The sequence below is a fragment of the Octopus sinensis genome, unplaced genomic scaffold (genome assembly GCF_006345805.1).
Source record: "Octopus sinensis unplaced genomic scaffold, ASM634580v1 Contig18659_ERROPOS200000, whole genome shotgun sequence".
Lineage (NCBI taxonomy): Eukaryota > Metazoa > Mollusca > Cephalopoda > Octopoda > Octopodidae > Octopus > Octopus sinensis.
Window position 1 is genome coordinate 107,501 of NW_021835963.1, and position 17,082 is coordinate 124,582.

The 17,082-nt window shown below is 37.1% G+C and overlaps 1 protein-coding gene across 1 annotated transcript; it reads right to left on the reverse strand.

Annotated features, from left to right (window-relative positions):
- Positions 1-401: 401 nt before the first annotated feature.
- Positions 402-11,058, reverse strand: LOC115231501 (solute carrier family 22 member 7-like). Its single transcript, XM_029801516.2, has 5 exons — positions 10,951-11,058; positions 8,241-8,471; positions 6,102-6,304; positions 4,482-4,763; positions 402-635 (listed from the first exon to the last, which is right to left on the reverse strand). The coding sequence occupies exons 1-5, from the start codon at positions 11,056-11,058 to the stop codon at positions 566-568; spliced, it is 894 nt and encodes a 297-aa protein (XP_029657376.1). The 3' UTR covers positions 402-565.
- Between the last annotated feature and the right edge of the window lie 6,024 nt (positions 11,059-17,082).

Here is a 17,082-nt window from a genome sequence, read left to right on the forward strand (position 1 = left end):
AGATAGATAGATAGATAGATTATAAAAGGCTCCCAAATAAGGAAGCTTAGTGCTAGAGACACAAAGAGGGATAAATTCATGGAGAGAGTGAAAATCAAAAACATTTACCATTAACGATATATCCCGACTGATCAGTTTCTACCTCTTTCTACATTTTTGATTTTCCCTCTCTCCATGAATTTATATATATATATATATAGTTAACCCAAACATGAAAACACAGAGAGAAAACAACAACGTGAGGAACTGGAACAAGTATGGTGTTATTGGACGCTCAGGAAGGAAAAAAAGAAGGAGGATTTAACGTTTCAAGCGGAGCTCTTCGTCAGAAACATAGAAAAAGGAAAGATCAAAGGAATGGAAGAAGGAGGAAAAAATCGCCAACGATATACACACGGCCACACACACACACACACACACACACACACACACACTTTTATATTAATGACTCTTCAATTTTCCTCGTTTGATCGGTTTTTCTTTTTCCTCTTCTGGGCTTTTAGTTGATTTCGAACATCGTTCATTGTGGTTGGCATCTGTAAATATTGAGTTTCTGGCATAAAGATCAAAAGAAAAACACTGGCAAGGGATCCAACACCGAATATTGTTCCAGGTAGCCAAGGAACGTAGAGCATCTAGATAGCAGAGAGAAAACAAGCAGAATTATTCATTGAAATGGCTACGCGAAACACAGGTTAAATTCTTATAGTCATGGTGGTTCTAATTTTGGTACTAAAGTAGTAATTTTGTAGGGAGGGGTAAGTCTGTTATATTGATCCTTAGGGATCAACTGGTGCTTACTTCACCCACGCCAGATGGATGAAAAGTAAAAATAAATCCAGTGGAATTTGAACCCAGAACATAAAAAGGTGGAAGAAAGGCCACTAAAAAAAAATTGTCCGCCACGCTAACGATTCTGCCAACTTGAAACTTCGAACACTTCTTGTATTAAATTTTTTTGTTTAAATTTAAATTTAAATTTAAATTTTTTGTTTGTCTTGTGTATCCTACGCAGAACGTATATTCCTACTGTCCATGCTTTATATGTGATACACTCAAATTTTACCAAATTCTTTTCAATGAATATATCTAAGAAACAAAAATGGGATTTAAAAGTACTGGCAGAGATCAAGCAAGCTCTCAGTATAAGGAATAAGGTGAAATTTCCCATAAATAGATACCAGTAAATGTATGTAGAATAAAGATCCGAGGAAAACCCACGTGTATGACAGGTAAAATCCAACAATCCTTATGCAGAATTTCAAGAGATTTAGAGTATTAACAACTAACAATGTTCGAAGAAAATCATGTCTGTATTTTAGATTTCACCTTAAAATCCAACAATGTTGTTAGCAAAGAACAAAATGTAGGAATATCTGAAGAAGGAATTTTTATTCAGAAATATTATATCAGATTATGGATGATTAAATAACAACAGTTTTTATAGCCCATTGTTTGTATCATAGTGCATTGTTGTTGCATTCAAAACATTTCATTCTTTACAAAGAAAATACAATGCTTCAAGCGAACTACAATACTCTCCTGATATTCTTTGCGTTTTTTGACCAATTTGGATTACCTTGATAATGTTGTGTTGTCATAAATTTTCGTACATATTATTATTAATCTTAATAATAATAATATGTGTGTGCATGTATGTGCGTGTGTGTGTGTGTATGAATATATATATATATAAATGGCGGTGCCCCAGCATGGCCACAGCTCATGAGCTGAAACTAGAATCAATCAATCATATATATATATATATATATATATATATATATATATATATATATATATATATATATATATATATATATATATATATATAATATATAATATATATATGTATGTATGTATGTATGTATGTATGTATGTATGTATGTATGCATACTAGGGTGAAGCGGAAAAGCTTCTTTTTTCACAGAGTTTCAGAATATGTTTTAAGAATATATTTTGTATTGTAAAATTCTGTATAAACCACTGTGTTAAAATCAGAAGTTCTTATCTTTACATCTTCAGGCTCCACAGCCCACTTGAAATTTTGAATAATGAGCAAAAAAATCAATTTATAACACGTTTGCCTTTCTTCATTTTATTTTTACATTCATTGTTACGAATCGATTTTCTTTTGCGAAATTCTTTAAAATTAAGAGTATTACAATCTGAAGCTCTAAAGTTTATATCTTTAAGCTCCGCAGTGCATTTGACTCTGCACTACCAGGAGAAATGAGAAAGGAGACATCCAAACAGAGTCATATTTGGATTTTCCAAATGTATGTTTGTGTGTCCCGTCTGTGTTTGAAATTGTTGAGCGATCAAATGATCGGAAAACGAAGAAAATGGACCTCTTTGTCTTCACTTTTAGTATTTCTGTTTCCGACAAGTCGTCTCGATCATTGAATATAAAACTGATCGTTTCTTAGACGATCTGAAGTTAGATATATGTGTTTTATTTCACAATTAACAATTGAAATCTGGTCCGATACATACATGCATGCGTACATACGTAAATACATACATGTATTTATGTATGTATGTCGCATGGTCGGGCCGTCGGCGACTAAACCGGCAACCCTACCAAGCTTGCTTGGTGAGGAAGGTGTTTATTGGACACCCTGCGGGATGAAAAACAAAACCCGTCAAAGGGCGGAGGAACTCTTGAGAGTCAACGGCCATCCAATAAATGTGTAATTATATATTTACTGTATATCTACCTTTTTCTCGCTAATATTTATATATTGTATATTTTTATAGCTTGCTCATTATATAATTTTTTAAATACATACATACATACATACATACATGTATGCATGCATACATACATACATACACACACATAAATATACATACATACATACATATATCATACATACATACATACATACATACATACATATCATACATACATACATACATACATGCATACATATATAACATACATACATACATACATGCATACATACATACATACATACATACATACATACATACATACATACATACATACATACATACATACATGCATACATATATGCCTACATTCATTCGTTCATTCATTCATAGATGCATATTTACATCTGTACATACACATACATTCAAATACATATGTCTATTTTGTGAGTTTAAAAAATGTATAACAAAAGCTATTTCGTATGTATCTAAATAACTATCTAATTGATCTTAGGGTGTATTTCTATACATTATACATGCAGGAAAATCACTCCAATTTGAAGAAACTTGGCCTGCGTAAAACAAAAAATAGCAAACTCTTTAATTGTCACCATAAGATGTTACGATGGGGCGCAAAAATTTCTGGAACAAATGAGCAAGATGCTCATAAAAATCTAATATAGGCTTATATAGCGATGATGGCCTAACCATTTCCGGCTATGAACGTGGCAAATTTAGAAGAAATATAACAAAGACCTTTAAACAATTCGACATAAAAATAACAGTAGACGCCAACAAATCTCTGATAAACTACCTTAACGCTCGAAACACACCTTGCTAGCTCTTAGAGTTACCGGATTGTAGGATATGCGTTTCTGCGTTGTTGCACATCATCAGCTGTAGATATAATAAATTTGCTGGAATTGGTTAATCAGTGGTGCACTTAGCAGTCATGACCTATGGATTCAGTGTCTGTAGCTTATGAAGTGTAACGATGCAGAAACGTGTATCCTACAAACCCCATTCGTAGTCCAGCGTGGTGCATTTTCCATGTTTGAGTGTTCACAAGCGTGTTGTATACAATTTTATTTTGACCAACACTACTTATTGTACCTCTAATTAATTGACTCCAGCCTAACAAATTTTTGTCTGCTTCCACAAATTTTTGTCTGCTTCAAAATAAGAATGACAGTACATAATGAACTACTAACGAAACATTTAGTAGCTCATAAGCGGAACGATGTGGAGACAAGTGTCTTCCCCTTCCGAGACAGTTTCCGTTTCCGCAGCGGTGGTCTTTCTACGTTTGATAGGACGCGAACGTATAAAATACAAATCACAGAACTTTATTATAATTTTCGCTCCTTAATGTACCTCCTGTATATATAGATATAGGCAGTGCTCCAGCATGACACGAGTAACAGAATAAAAGAATATATATATATATATAAATGCATAAATATATATATATATATATTCATATGTGCGCCTGTGCTTGTGTATGTGTGAGTGTATGTTTTGGAGGTAATATTCTCGCCTGAAGATCGCAGATGCCTGAAACGTGATTCAAGCGACCAACACTATTTCAGTTTCAATAAAAAAAAAACTATATTTTCTACATATATTGAACACTCCTTTTTCCTCCTCCGTCATAAATCAACGTATACACACACGCACGCACACACCTACACACACGCACGCACTAACGCACACACTCATACACACACATATGTATGCGATGTGGGTATGCACGAACATATGTATATATACATCGACAAATGTAGTATCAGAACATTGCGTAAACTTACCCTATAAAGAATAGGATTATGGTAATTCTTCTAGCCAAGGGATCTTTAAATATTGTGTGGAATCCTTCTTCTTTGATCTCAGCTTGTTGAGTCAAGTCCTCTTTCGAAGGGGTCCCTTTACTGTTTCCGCTGCTCATTAATGGAATCAAAGATGACTTCATGATATTTTCCCAGATACGATCAAAATCGACACCGTTGTACTTGGCGGCTTTTTTGATGATTTTCTTCGATCGTTCCACGAAACCATTTGTCACCACCCATCTTAAAGATTCCTCAAGGAACCTGTTTATTGGGGTAAAAAAATGAAAGAATAAGAGAATGAATGAATAAGTAAATGAGTGAATGAAAGAATGAAAATGTTTATTTTTCGAGATGAAGAACAATAAAGATAAAATTATGAAGAAATAAGAGGAGGAGAAAGGAGAAGTAAAAACTAGCAACAGCAGGGGTTGCAGTAAGGGTGCTAGACTGAAACGGCAGCAACAGGAAGTAGCAGCAGCAGTAACAGCAGCAGCACTGTTGCTGCTGCATTTTCAAGGGTCTGGGGGCAGTTATGATCAATGTATGCTGTGGCTGGCTTGCTGTCAATAAATGCTGTAGGGCCGAATGCATTGATTTGACTGGGGCTTATGATACTCTTAAGATGGATAGTAGTAGTAGTAGTAGCAGCAGCATTGAAGGCACGTGGCTTTGTGGTTAGGGTAATCGGCTCAAGATCGTGAGGTCGTGAGTTCGATAACCAGCAGCGCATTATGTCCTTCAGCAAGACACTTTATTTCACATTGCACTTATCCAATCAGCTAGCAAAAATGTGTAGCACCTGTATATCAAAAGAGGCCAGAATTGTCAGATTCGGTGTCATGCTGAATCTCCCTGAGAACTACGTTATGGGTACACGTGTCTATGGTGTACTCAGCCACATGCACGTTAATTTCAAGAGCAGATTGTTCCGTTGATCGGATGAACTGGAGCCGTCGTCGTCGTAACCGACAGAGTGCCGAGGAGAAGAAGAAGAAGAAGAAGAAGAAGAAGAAGAAGAAGAAGAAGAGGTAGTAATAGTAGTAGTAGTAGTAGTAGTAGTAGTAGTAGTAGTAGTAGTAGTAGTAGTAGTAGCAACAGCAGCAGTAGTAGTATGAAGAAGCGTGACTAAGAGCAAAAGGGACGCTGAGAAAAAATAAAAATAAAAATAAAACATTTTATCAACCACATGGTTCCGGGTTCATTCCCACTGCGTGGCACCTTGTGCAAGTGTCTTCTACTATAGCTTCGTGCTGATCAAAGCCTTGTGAGTGGATTTGGTAGACGGAAACTGAAAGAAGCCCGTCGTATATATGTATATATATTTATATGTATGTGTGTGTGTGTGTGTGTGTGTGTGTGTGTGTGTGTTTATGTGTTTGTGTTTGTCCTCCCCCCAGCATCGCTTGACAACCGACGGTGGTGTGTTTATGTCCCCGTAACTTAACGGTTCGGCAAAGGAGACCGCTAGAATAAGTACTAGGCTTGAAAAGAATGCGTGCTGGAGTCGATTTGCTCGACTAAAAGCGGTGCTCCAATTGGCCACAGTCAACCGACTGAAACAAGTAAATGAGTAAAAGAGTAATAAAAATCAAATCTTACCAGAATTGAAATAATACAACGGCGTTTGAAGATGAGAAGATGATGTTATTTATTCTCCAGTTGTAACTTCGAAGCAAATAAGCAACAGGACCGAATGGCACGACGCACAAACCCCACACGACACCGGTCAAGCCGCACATTAATGTCTTGCTAGAGACTGTAAAATGCTCCAGCATTATCGTAACACAAGCTACTGAGACGCCCTATGAATAAATAAATAAATAAATAAATAAATAAATAAATAAATAACGGTTTCGAATTTCGCCACAAGGGCAGCAATTTTGGGGGAGGGCATGAGTCGACAACATCGACCCCAGTCTTCAACTGGTATGTATTTTATCAACTCTCGAAGGATGAAAGGCAAAGTCGGCTTCGGCGGAATTTGAACTCAGAACGTATGGACAGGCGAAATACCTATTTCTTTATTACCCACATGGGGCTAAACACAGAGGGGACAAACAAGGACAGACATAGGTATTAAGTCGATTAAATCGACCCCAGTGCGTAACTGGTATGCATTTTATCGACCCCGAAAGGATGAAAGGCAAAGTCGACCTCGGCGGAATTCGAACTCACAACGTAACGCAGACGAAATACCGCTAAGCACATAGTCCAGCGAGTTAACGATTCTGCCAGCTATTATAAGAATGATATTAATAATAATATTAATAATAGAAGCACTCATATGCGCAGATCAAGAACAAGCGTTAAGGACCAATTATATGAAGTGCAGTATAGACAACACTGCCGATAGCGACAAATGCAGAATGTGTGGTGAAAGGGCTGAAACGGTATGGCACATTGTTAACGAATGCCCGAAATTGGCACAGCTCGAATACAAAAGACACCATGACAATGTGGCAAGAATGATCCATTGGGAGCTCTGTGGAAATCAGGGCCTACAAAGAGCAAAAACGTGGTATCAGCAAACTCCAGAAGGAGTAACTGAAAATGAGAATTGCAAAATCCTGTGGGATGCAATGATCCATTGCGATCATTTGACCAGACATCGGAAACGGGGCATTGTTGTGGTGAATAAAAAAGAAAGAACGTGTGTGATGATCGATATACCATGCCCCGGTGACAGAAGGATCTATATGAAAGAAGAAGGAAAAATAAACAACTATTACGATTTAAACCGAGAAATACGATGTATCAATACCAACAGATGACAACGTTTCTCTAAAAGAAACGGAGAAACTTTCAAAATACAAAGACCTGGAAATAGAGGTAACTTGAATGTGGAGTCTAAAACCAGAAACAATTTCTATCATAGTAGGGGCATTAGGTACGATAAATAGATAACAAAAACACCAGGAGTTACAAATATATATAACATACAGAAAATAGCTCTACTAGGCACCGTGCACATCCTACCTAAAACACTTTCAATACAGTGAAAATTAGAGCATCACAACAAACCATAACACATACCCAGAGCACACTGAACTGCGCTCGGTAGAGCAGTGAAAGCACGTGATGAAGATAAGACTACTAAATAATGATGATGATAATAATAATAATAATAATAATAATAATAATAATAATAATAATAATAATAAGAAAAGAAGAAGAAGAAGAAGAAGAAGAAGAAGAAGAAGAAGAAGAAGAAGAAGAAGAAGAAGAAGAAGAAGAAGAAGAAGAAGAAGAAGAAGAAGAAGAAGAATAGTACCAAATAGTGGCTCTCGTGGCTTCTTATCTTGGAAGTGTTTTTGTCTTGGTATAAGAGATGGGCTACAGCAAATATTCTGCTCAACAGCACAGATTTGCTTGTCAGTTGTTTGACCTTAACCAGTTGAGCATGTCCCTTGGTGGATGATGATATGTGCATCTCTGATCACGAGCAGAAGTAGTGGGGGAGCATCATAGCCATGTGTTGAGAGGAATTCTTTGGAGTTTGGATAATTCACCTTTGGAAACATGGGTGTTTCGTTCAACATCCTTAAACAAACCTTATTCAGGGACCTTTTGTGTGGGTTGGACTACTTGACTTGAAGAAAATTCTAACTGGGCCTCAACCTGTAAGGTCTTGTTTATCTTGATATGAGATGACCATGGGAAAGGGGGATTGTCAGCTACATCGACTCTTTTCTCGATTCATTCATTCAAAATAAGATGTAGTAAATGTTAATACTTTACCTGAATAAAAATACCTTCAATTCCCCGTAATACTGCAAACACAATATAATTTGGAGAAAATGACGATCCGATGCTGAAGATTAACGAAAGAATACCACACAACACCAAAGTCGGTTTACGTCCTCTTGTATCGGAAAGGTAAGGCATGCTTAAGGAACCAACCACGCCTCCAACGGCATATAGAGTTTGGGTGAGTTCAGCCAGACCAGCTTTGTCGCAGACAAGATCCCACTGAAATGGAAGTGGAACATATATAGAACACAAATAAAGAGAATAGAAGGAATTTGATTTGGGAAGGTGTTAATATCTATATTTCCTAATTCCCCTTAAAAACAGGCTCATTCAAGGGTGTTCTTTGAACTTTTATGTCCTGTTTCTCCAACTATGTACAGTTCCTTAAGAAAGAACCAAAGATTAGCATTATTTACTTAGCAAAACGAAACATTGTAATTAAAGCCTTTATTAAAGAAAAGAATCACAATTGTAAATTACTCTGAGGTTCCATTCATATAAAAACAACAGATTTTTTTGTTCTATTTTGTTTCCTTGCTGTGTCTGAATAAAGGGGCAAAGTTCATAACGTTTGTAGGCCCTCCTCTGTACGAGAATGATAAGATTAACATCATCAATATTCTGTTGTGTGTCAATACCTGCAGAAAAGACCTAAGCGGGAAAAATATTCCAGTGGGACGATGTTCTGGTGATGAAGAATTAGACATAATGGTAAGTCTTTGGGATGTGATTAAAGCATAACTAATACAAGGAGCAATAAAGAAGTTAATTTGATATAATTATGTAATGAGGAAAAGACGTCGGCTCAACGACTAATAATTTAATCATTTCGACAATTATGGGTATCAACTCAGACCGTGTTTTGACCTTATCATGTCCTCATCAGTGAAACATAGACAGCATTTTACTTGTCCGGAGTAAATGAGGAGTGTATCACTATGCAGGATTACGATATTGTAACCACAATGAATTTGAACTCAGAACGTTATGACGGGCGAAATACCGCTAAGCATTTCGTCCAGCGTGCTAACAATTCTACCAGTTCACCGTCTTAATAATAATAATAATAATAATAATAATAATAATAATAATAATAATAATAATAATAATAATAATATAATATGATATTGTTGTCAAAGATCATAAAGGAAAAATGCTTTCTAATTGACGTATCAATACCAGTAGATGTCAACGTGTCTCTAAAAGAAATGGAGAAACTTTCAAAATACAAGACCTAGAGGTAACTCGAATGTGGAATCTAAAAACAGAAACAATTCATATCATAGTAGGGGCATTAGGTATGATAAAAAAATATTCAGACAAATACATAACAAAAACACCAGGACTTACAAACACATATAACATTCAGAAAATTGCACTACTGGGCACTGCACACATCCTACGCAAAACACTTTCAATACAGTAACCATCAGAGCATCACAGCAAATTACATTACATACCCAAGACACACGGAGCTGTGCTCGGTGGTGAAATGAAAGCACGCTAAAAAAATAAAACTACTGAATAATAATAATAATAATAATAATAATAATAATAATAATAATAATAATAATAAATAATAATAATAATAATAATAACAACAACAATTGTTTCTACTGGAAGCACATGGAATCAAATTTCGAGGAAGGAATTAAGTTGATTAGATCGACCTCAGTGCGTTAATTGGTACTTATTTAATCGACTCTGAAAAGATGAAAGGCAAAGTCTACCTCGGCGACATTTTAACTCAGACCGTAAAGACAGACGAAATACCGCTAAGCATTTCGCCCTGCGAGCTAACGATTATAAGGATAATAATAATAATAATCCTTCCTGCTGAAGGCACAAGACCAGAATATTCTGGGGAAACGGTTTAGTCAAGTATATCAACCGCAGTTTTTAACTGGTATTTATCTTATTGAAACCGTAGGAATTAAAAAGCAAAATTGATCTAATAATGATAAGGCTAAAGTCAAGATCAAATAAACAGTGCGTGTGTTTAATTGGCAGAAGATGACCGTTTCCAAAACCTAACAATATATAAAAATATAAACGGGTATTCAGTACACAACTTGTCACACAACTCGTGTCAGTGAACAGGTCGCGGTTTCAAAGCGACGGAAATATTTTGGCAAATTAGATTTAAATGTTGAAGTGAATCTAACGGTTTTTGTGTGTTTCTTAAATGGCTTATAAACACCTTCCACGCTGCAATTGTTTTCGTTCCAGTACGCGATCTCAGATCAGGCCGCTTGCTAGGCAAGTACATCTCCGTAATACACACACACACGCACACACATATATATATATATAAAGAGAGAGAGAGAGAGAGAGAGCAGTAAGAAAATGGAGGGGATCAATAGGTGGTATTCATCAACTTTTAGACATTTTATTATGAGAATTTATTTATTTATGTACTAAACTGACAATTACAACAATATACATACATGTATAACATATTATGCTTTACATATATAATATAGAGATAGCAATGCAAAGTATAAAACCCATCTCAATATGGCTAACCACAAAGTGGGGGGGGTAGCCATATTGAGATGGCTTTTATACTTTACATTGTCGAGCGGTTACTGTTTACATCTCGTTCTGAGATTTAATAATGCATAGAGATAGCAGTTATTATTAAAATATATAACATACAGAAATAGGAATTGGTGTGTGTGTGTATATATGTATTTACCTCCGATACAAAAGAGCTATATTTGTCGGAATCATAGCTATAACCATTGATGCATTCCAGACTCTCGTTCTTGCTGCTGCCGTCCAAACTGTTTATATTATCTGGCATGATTCGTAGACAATTTCATGTGTTTCGTTGCTGCGATAACCATATTCTTGCAATTGGGATATTTTCAATGGAGCACATTTTGCCTCTGGGATATACCCTAAATGAAAAAAAGAAAGAAATTTAAAAATAAAAGACAATATTTCGAAAGCAACAAACACATGTATCTACCTACATACATTAGTGCATGCACATATACATATCTACATATCTACACACACACACACACACACACACACACACATACATATATATATATACTCTCTTTACTCTTTACTCTTTACTCTTTTACTTGTTTCAGTCATTTGACTGCGGCCATGCTGGAGCACCGCCTTTAGTCGAGAAAATCGACCTCGGGACTTATTCTTTGTAAGCCTAGTACTTATTCTATCGGTGTCTTTTGCCGAACCGCTAAGTGACGGGGACGTAAACACACCAGCATCGGTTGTCAAGCAATGCTAGAGGGACAAACACAGACACACAAACATATACACACACATACATACATACATATACATATATACGACAGGCTTCTTTCAGTTTCCGTCTACCAAATCCACTCACAAGGCTTTGGTTGGCTCGGGGCTATAGCAAAAGACACTTGCCCAAGATGCCACGCAGTGGGACTGAACCCGGAAAAATGTGGTTAGTTACCACACAGCCACTCCTGCGCCTATATCTATATATAAATATAATATCGATTTTCGGGCGTTGGGTAGTTGCGCGTACGATAACTATGGCAGCCACTGTCTCACTCAGTCATTTTCAAGTTGCATGAAAGAAAACAGTATTCAAAAGAAGAGAGAAAGGGAGTAAGAGAGAAGAGAGAAAGAGAGTAGGGGTGAAGAGAAATAGGAGTCGGAGCAAGAGAGGGGAGGTGGGTGGGAGGAAGTAGGAAGGAGGGGGAGAGAGGCAAGTGGAGGAGGTTAGATGAAGAGGGGAGGAGAGTTGAGCCCAAATGGCATAAAGGAGCGAATAGATAAGATTAATCCCCATTCAAGGAGCAAACGGGAGTCAGGATGGCCTCTGTGCAAAGACAATCCGAACACGGACAGGTGTTGCAAAGAGTGACCGGTAGAGCGGAAATGGCGTGAGACCGGGGTGTCATTGCCGAGGCGGATGTCTCGGAGGTGTTCCGCGAACCGATCAGCCAAGTAGATAATACCGTGATGACATTTTTGAACAACTACATATGATGTGGGTGATATCTTCAGTGTCATCTTCACAAAGCCTGCATCGGCTGTCCCATTTTACTGCTTTTCCTGCATCTCTGTCCCTTTTGTGCATCAGGTATTTGGTTGATATTTCTTGTTCCCGGATTGCAAACTCATACCCTTCAAAGTGGGAGGTAGTAATCCGATTGTTGGTCCGTGATAGACTGCTTAGATGATCAATGTTACTATCATCTCTGAGTTTTCTACTAACATATCCATATCCAAGTTTAGTCTGCTTATCCTTTCGTCTGATGATACGTTGCGGTGGAATCGTGCGACTTCTTTGTGCATGTATTTAAGGTTATCATATAAGGAATGCTGCTCAAGGAGCTGCTTTCCAAATATTATGATGTTATCAACCTCTTGTATGCAAACTTGGTCAAGGGATGCACTTTGACACTTGATTGTTAAAAAATGTTGCTCCAGGGCTATGATATGACCTTCAAAGGCATTCTGGGTCGCTGTTAAGCCTCTGCCGCCTTGTTTTCGTTTTAGGTAGGGGCGATCTACGTCACTGTTTATGTGGAAATTACGGGTGCTTTTTTAGTATTTTCCGCGTTTTCACATCAATGGCTCGGGTCTCATCAAGCGTCCAATCAAGTATCCCAAATGTTGGTATGAGTACTGGCACTGCAAACACATTGTGGGCCACTGTTTTATTGAATGCAGAGAGTTCCGAGGTTCAAATTTCCTTTATTTGACTATAATATGCTTTAGTGACACATGTTTTGTTACAAGTAGTATTATAAGATCTGATTGATCCATCCCTAGATACCTGTAACATCCTTTATCAGATATAGAGGAAACAGTCCGGTCATTGACGGAGATGTTGCTAGTATGGTTTACACAACCATATAACAGCATTTTCACAACCATATACCAACATTTATTCTGATTAAACTCCAACCCTACATCCTTTAAGAATGTTGTGACTGTGTCAAGGCTCTTTTTCATCTCATGCCTATTCTTTGCATATAATTTCAAGTCATCTACAAAAAAAACAGTGTGTAATTTTGGTATTTCTGTTTCCTTGTGAACCAGTGAGATACCCTTCAGACTTCCTTGGCATGAATGACAAGGGATTTATAGAAAGTATAAACAACATCATAGAGAGACTGTCCCCTTAGAATATGCCTCTGAGATACTGTATTCTATCAGTGGTAATACAGTCATTCCTTGTGTAAAATTCAAGATGGTGGCCCACGGTGAAGTCAGGTCAGCGATGGCTTTGATTATTTTCACTGGAACTTTAGCAAGTTGAAGGGCTTCTAGCATCCATGAGTATGGAACAGAGTCAAAGGCTTCCTTGTAGTCCAGCCACATAAGTTCCACCTACGCTCTTGCACCTCTGACATCACAGTTTTGTTGATTATCAATCGCTCGGCACATCTCCAGACTCCCTTCTTTCCAGCTGCTTGTTCTACTGTGATGATGCTATTGCTTTCACAATGGGCCTGGAAGAAGAGGTTTAAACATGCTGGATATATCTTATACATTAAATTCTGGCATGCAATTGGCCGGTAGCTTTTTGCTATGTGGGTGGCTCTCCATTTGGGATTAATTTAGTCTCTGCCAGGGCTAACCAGTGTGGTATGCTACTGTTCCCATTGAATGTTTGCTGGTACAGGTTGATAAATATATATAAAAAAATTAATAAAAATTTTTTAAATTAAATAATTTAAATTTTGAATTTTATATTTTATATATTTTGTATATTATATTAATTAATTTTATTTCTATGTTTTGGTTTATGTTTTTCACTATCTAATTATATATATATATATATATATATATATATATATATATATATATATATATATATATATATGAAGAAAGTAAGAACGAGAATATTTACGAATATCTGCTTCGAAACTTATCGACTTGGAGGCTTACCCACCCAAATTATATGTTCCCATTTACGACAATAATTATCGCTAAACACGGTAATGTTAGTAAATGTTAGTATGTCGAAAAGTTAAGGTTTTTCAGCCAAACAGAGTGACCGTCTTATACGTTCTCAGCAAATACAATCTTTAAGCGGAAAAGTAAAAACATGCAAGGCTTTCCTGAAACGTGACTAATCACACTTACTGTGTGACTAGCGATGGATCTTTGCTCATGGGAAGTACCAGCTTATTCAAGGAATAATTTATAGAATTCGAAAAGGAAGATGACACAAGCACTTATCTTTATATTTAAAACTAAAGTTGTGTGTGTGTATCTGTCTACTCCGATTTAGATTCCTAACTACTCCCACATTTTGCGGTGCAGTTTAACCAAAACCGGGTATCTTATAGTCGTCATTTCATATCAAGCCCTTCTGTGTATTAGCGCGCGTCTACGATGAGTCTACGATTTAAAAAAAATTTACCATCATTTTTCCGCAGTTTTTAATGATTTTTGCTCGGGTTATGTAAAGGAAGTAACTCTCTAAAATGCTTATACAGTTATTTCCCTTACAAACCCGAGCAACGCCGGGCGATACTGCTAGTACACATATACGAGGAAACATTTTCCTCAAAACTTCTTCTACATGCAAACATTACAGGCCTTTTGTATTTATTTGGGACAGAGAGAAAAAATCATTTATAGTCATAGAGATTAAACTGCTTAATACATCTAACCATTTCTTTCAAGATCAGTGAAAAAAGAGTATTTATGGTCAATTGCTTCGAAACCTACAGCTTTTCTCCTTCGATTATAACATACCTTTATAAAAATTATTATTTTCAGGGCAGTTTATTATGTTACTCTTTACTCTTTTACTCTTTTACTTGTGTCAGTCATTTGACTGCGGCCATGCTGGAGCACTGCCTTTAGTCGAGCAAATCGACCCCAGGACTTATTCTTTGTAAGCCTAGTACTTATTCTATCGGTGTCTTTTTGCCGAACCGCTGAGTTACGAGGACGTAAACACACCAGCATCGGTTGTCAAGCGATGTTGGTGGGGGGGACAAACACAGACACACACACATATATATATATACATATACATATATACGACGGGCTTCTTTCAGTTTCCGTCTACCAAATCCACTCACAAGGCATTGGTCGGCTCGAGGCTATAGTAGAAGACACTTGCCCAAAATGCCACGCTGTGGGACTGAACCCGAAACCATGTGGTTGGTAAGCAAGCTACTTACCACACAGCCACTCCTGCGCCTGTTAGTTAATGTCTAAGTTACAATCTGGAAATGCTAGAACTTCTGGACAGGAAAAGGGGACAGTTAACTCGCAGTTTACAAGTATAATACGAACATATAGGTGGAACGGTAAAAAATATGCAAGATTTTACGGATAAATGTGCAACGGCCATCATTGCTGTTAGACTAATTCCAGCAATAGGACTTCGATTCTTTCTTGGAAAATAATCCCTTCCTTCTAGGAAGAATTCTGATAAATAACAAAGTTGTTATGCATGCATTAATACATATGGATATACATTCAGACGTGGATTAATTAATGGTAGTCTTTCGCAACCCCAGAAAAAGGGTTCTGCAGCTTTTTGCTGAATAGGATGTACAAATGATTCGTTTATAGGGATCAAACTTTTGTGCTGTACTGTTGTAGCTTATCGACGTTGCCTCAACAAGTGCATAAGTGCCCCTGACATCGATTGTCGAAGTGAGCAGAGCAACCTAAAACGAGATGTTCAGCAACAGAGGCGCAGGAGTGGCTGTGTGGTAAGTAGCTTGCTAACCAACCACATGGTTCCGGGTTCAGTCCCACATCGCGGCACCTTGGGCAAGTGTCTTCTACTATAGCCTCGGGCCGACCAATGCCTTGTGAGTGGATTTGGTAGACGGAAACTGAAAAGAAGCCCGTCGTATATATATGTATATATATATATATATATACGTGTGTGTGTTTGTGTGTCTGTGTTTGTTCCTCTAGCATTGCTTGACAACCGATGCTGGTGTGTTTATGTCCCCGTTACTTAGCGGTTCGGCAAAGGAGACCGATAGAATAAGTACTGGGCTTACAAAGAATAAGTCCCGTGGTCGATCTGCTCGACTAAAGGCGATGCTCCAGCATGGCCGCAGTCAAATGACTGAAACAAGTAAAAGAATAAAAGAAAACAGTGCACCGTTCGGTACGACCGTAAGAGCAACGTCCTAACAACGAGGTCATGCGCCGTCCCACCCACCTACATTCATACATACATACATACATACATACATACATACATACATACATACATACATACATACATACATACATACAGATAGACATACAGACAGACAAACAAGGATGGTATTGGCAGTCACTTGGAATGTTAGAAACAGCAGCTAATCATTTTTCTAAATATATTCGACTGCTTTAACAGAAACCGAAAACATGTTGCGTGACATAATTCCCGGGTCGGTGTTTCTGAAGAATGGAAATCTACTGCGCAGTAAAGAGTGGAACAGTTTTGATAACAAGGCGGCACTTCTGATCAGCGCCGACTTGATTGCTAACCACCGCCACCACCATCTCTACTAACAACAACAACAATATAATAATAATAATAATAATAATAATAATAATAATAATAATAATAATAATAATAATAATAATAATAATATTAATAATAATAATAATAACAGCAACAAGAATGATAACATTATCAATGATATTTCAATAGTATTTGCAAAACGAGCTAGAATACTCTCAGACATATAAACTGACTTACCTATGAAAACTAACTTTAGTAAGCTGAGGGCATATGGGAAGAAGCTTAGGCCGCTGAGAACATATTGGGATATTTGGTAGGGCGCTTTCTCCTTCAGACTTATGAATAAAGAGTCAACATCGATCATTTTGGCAAGTT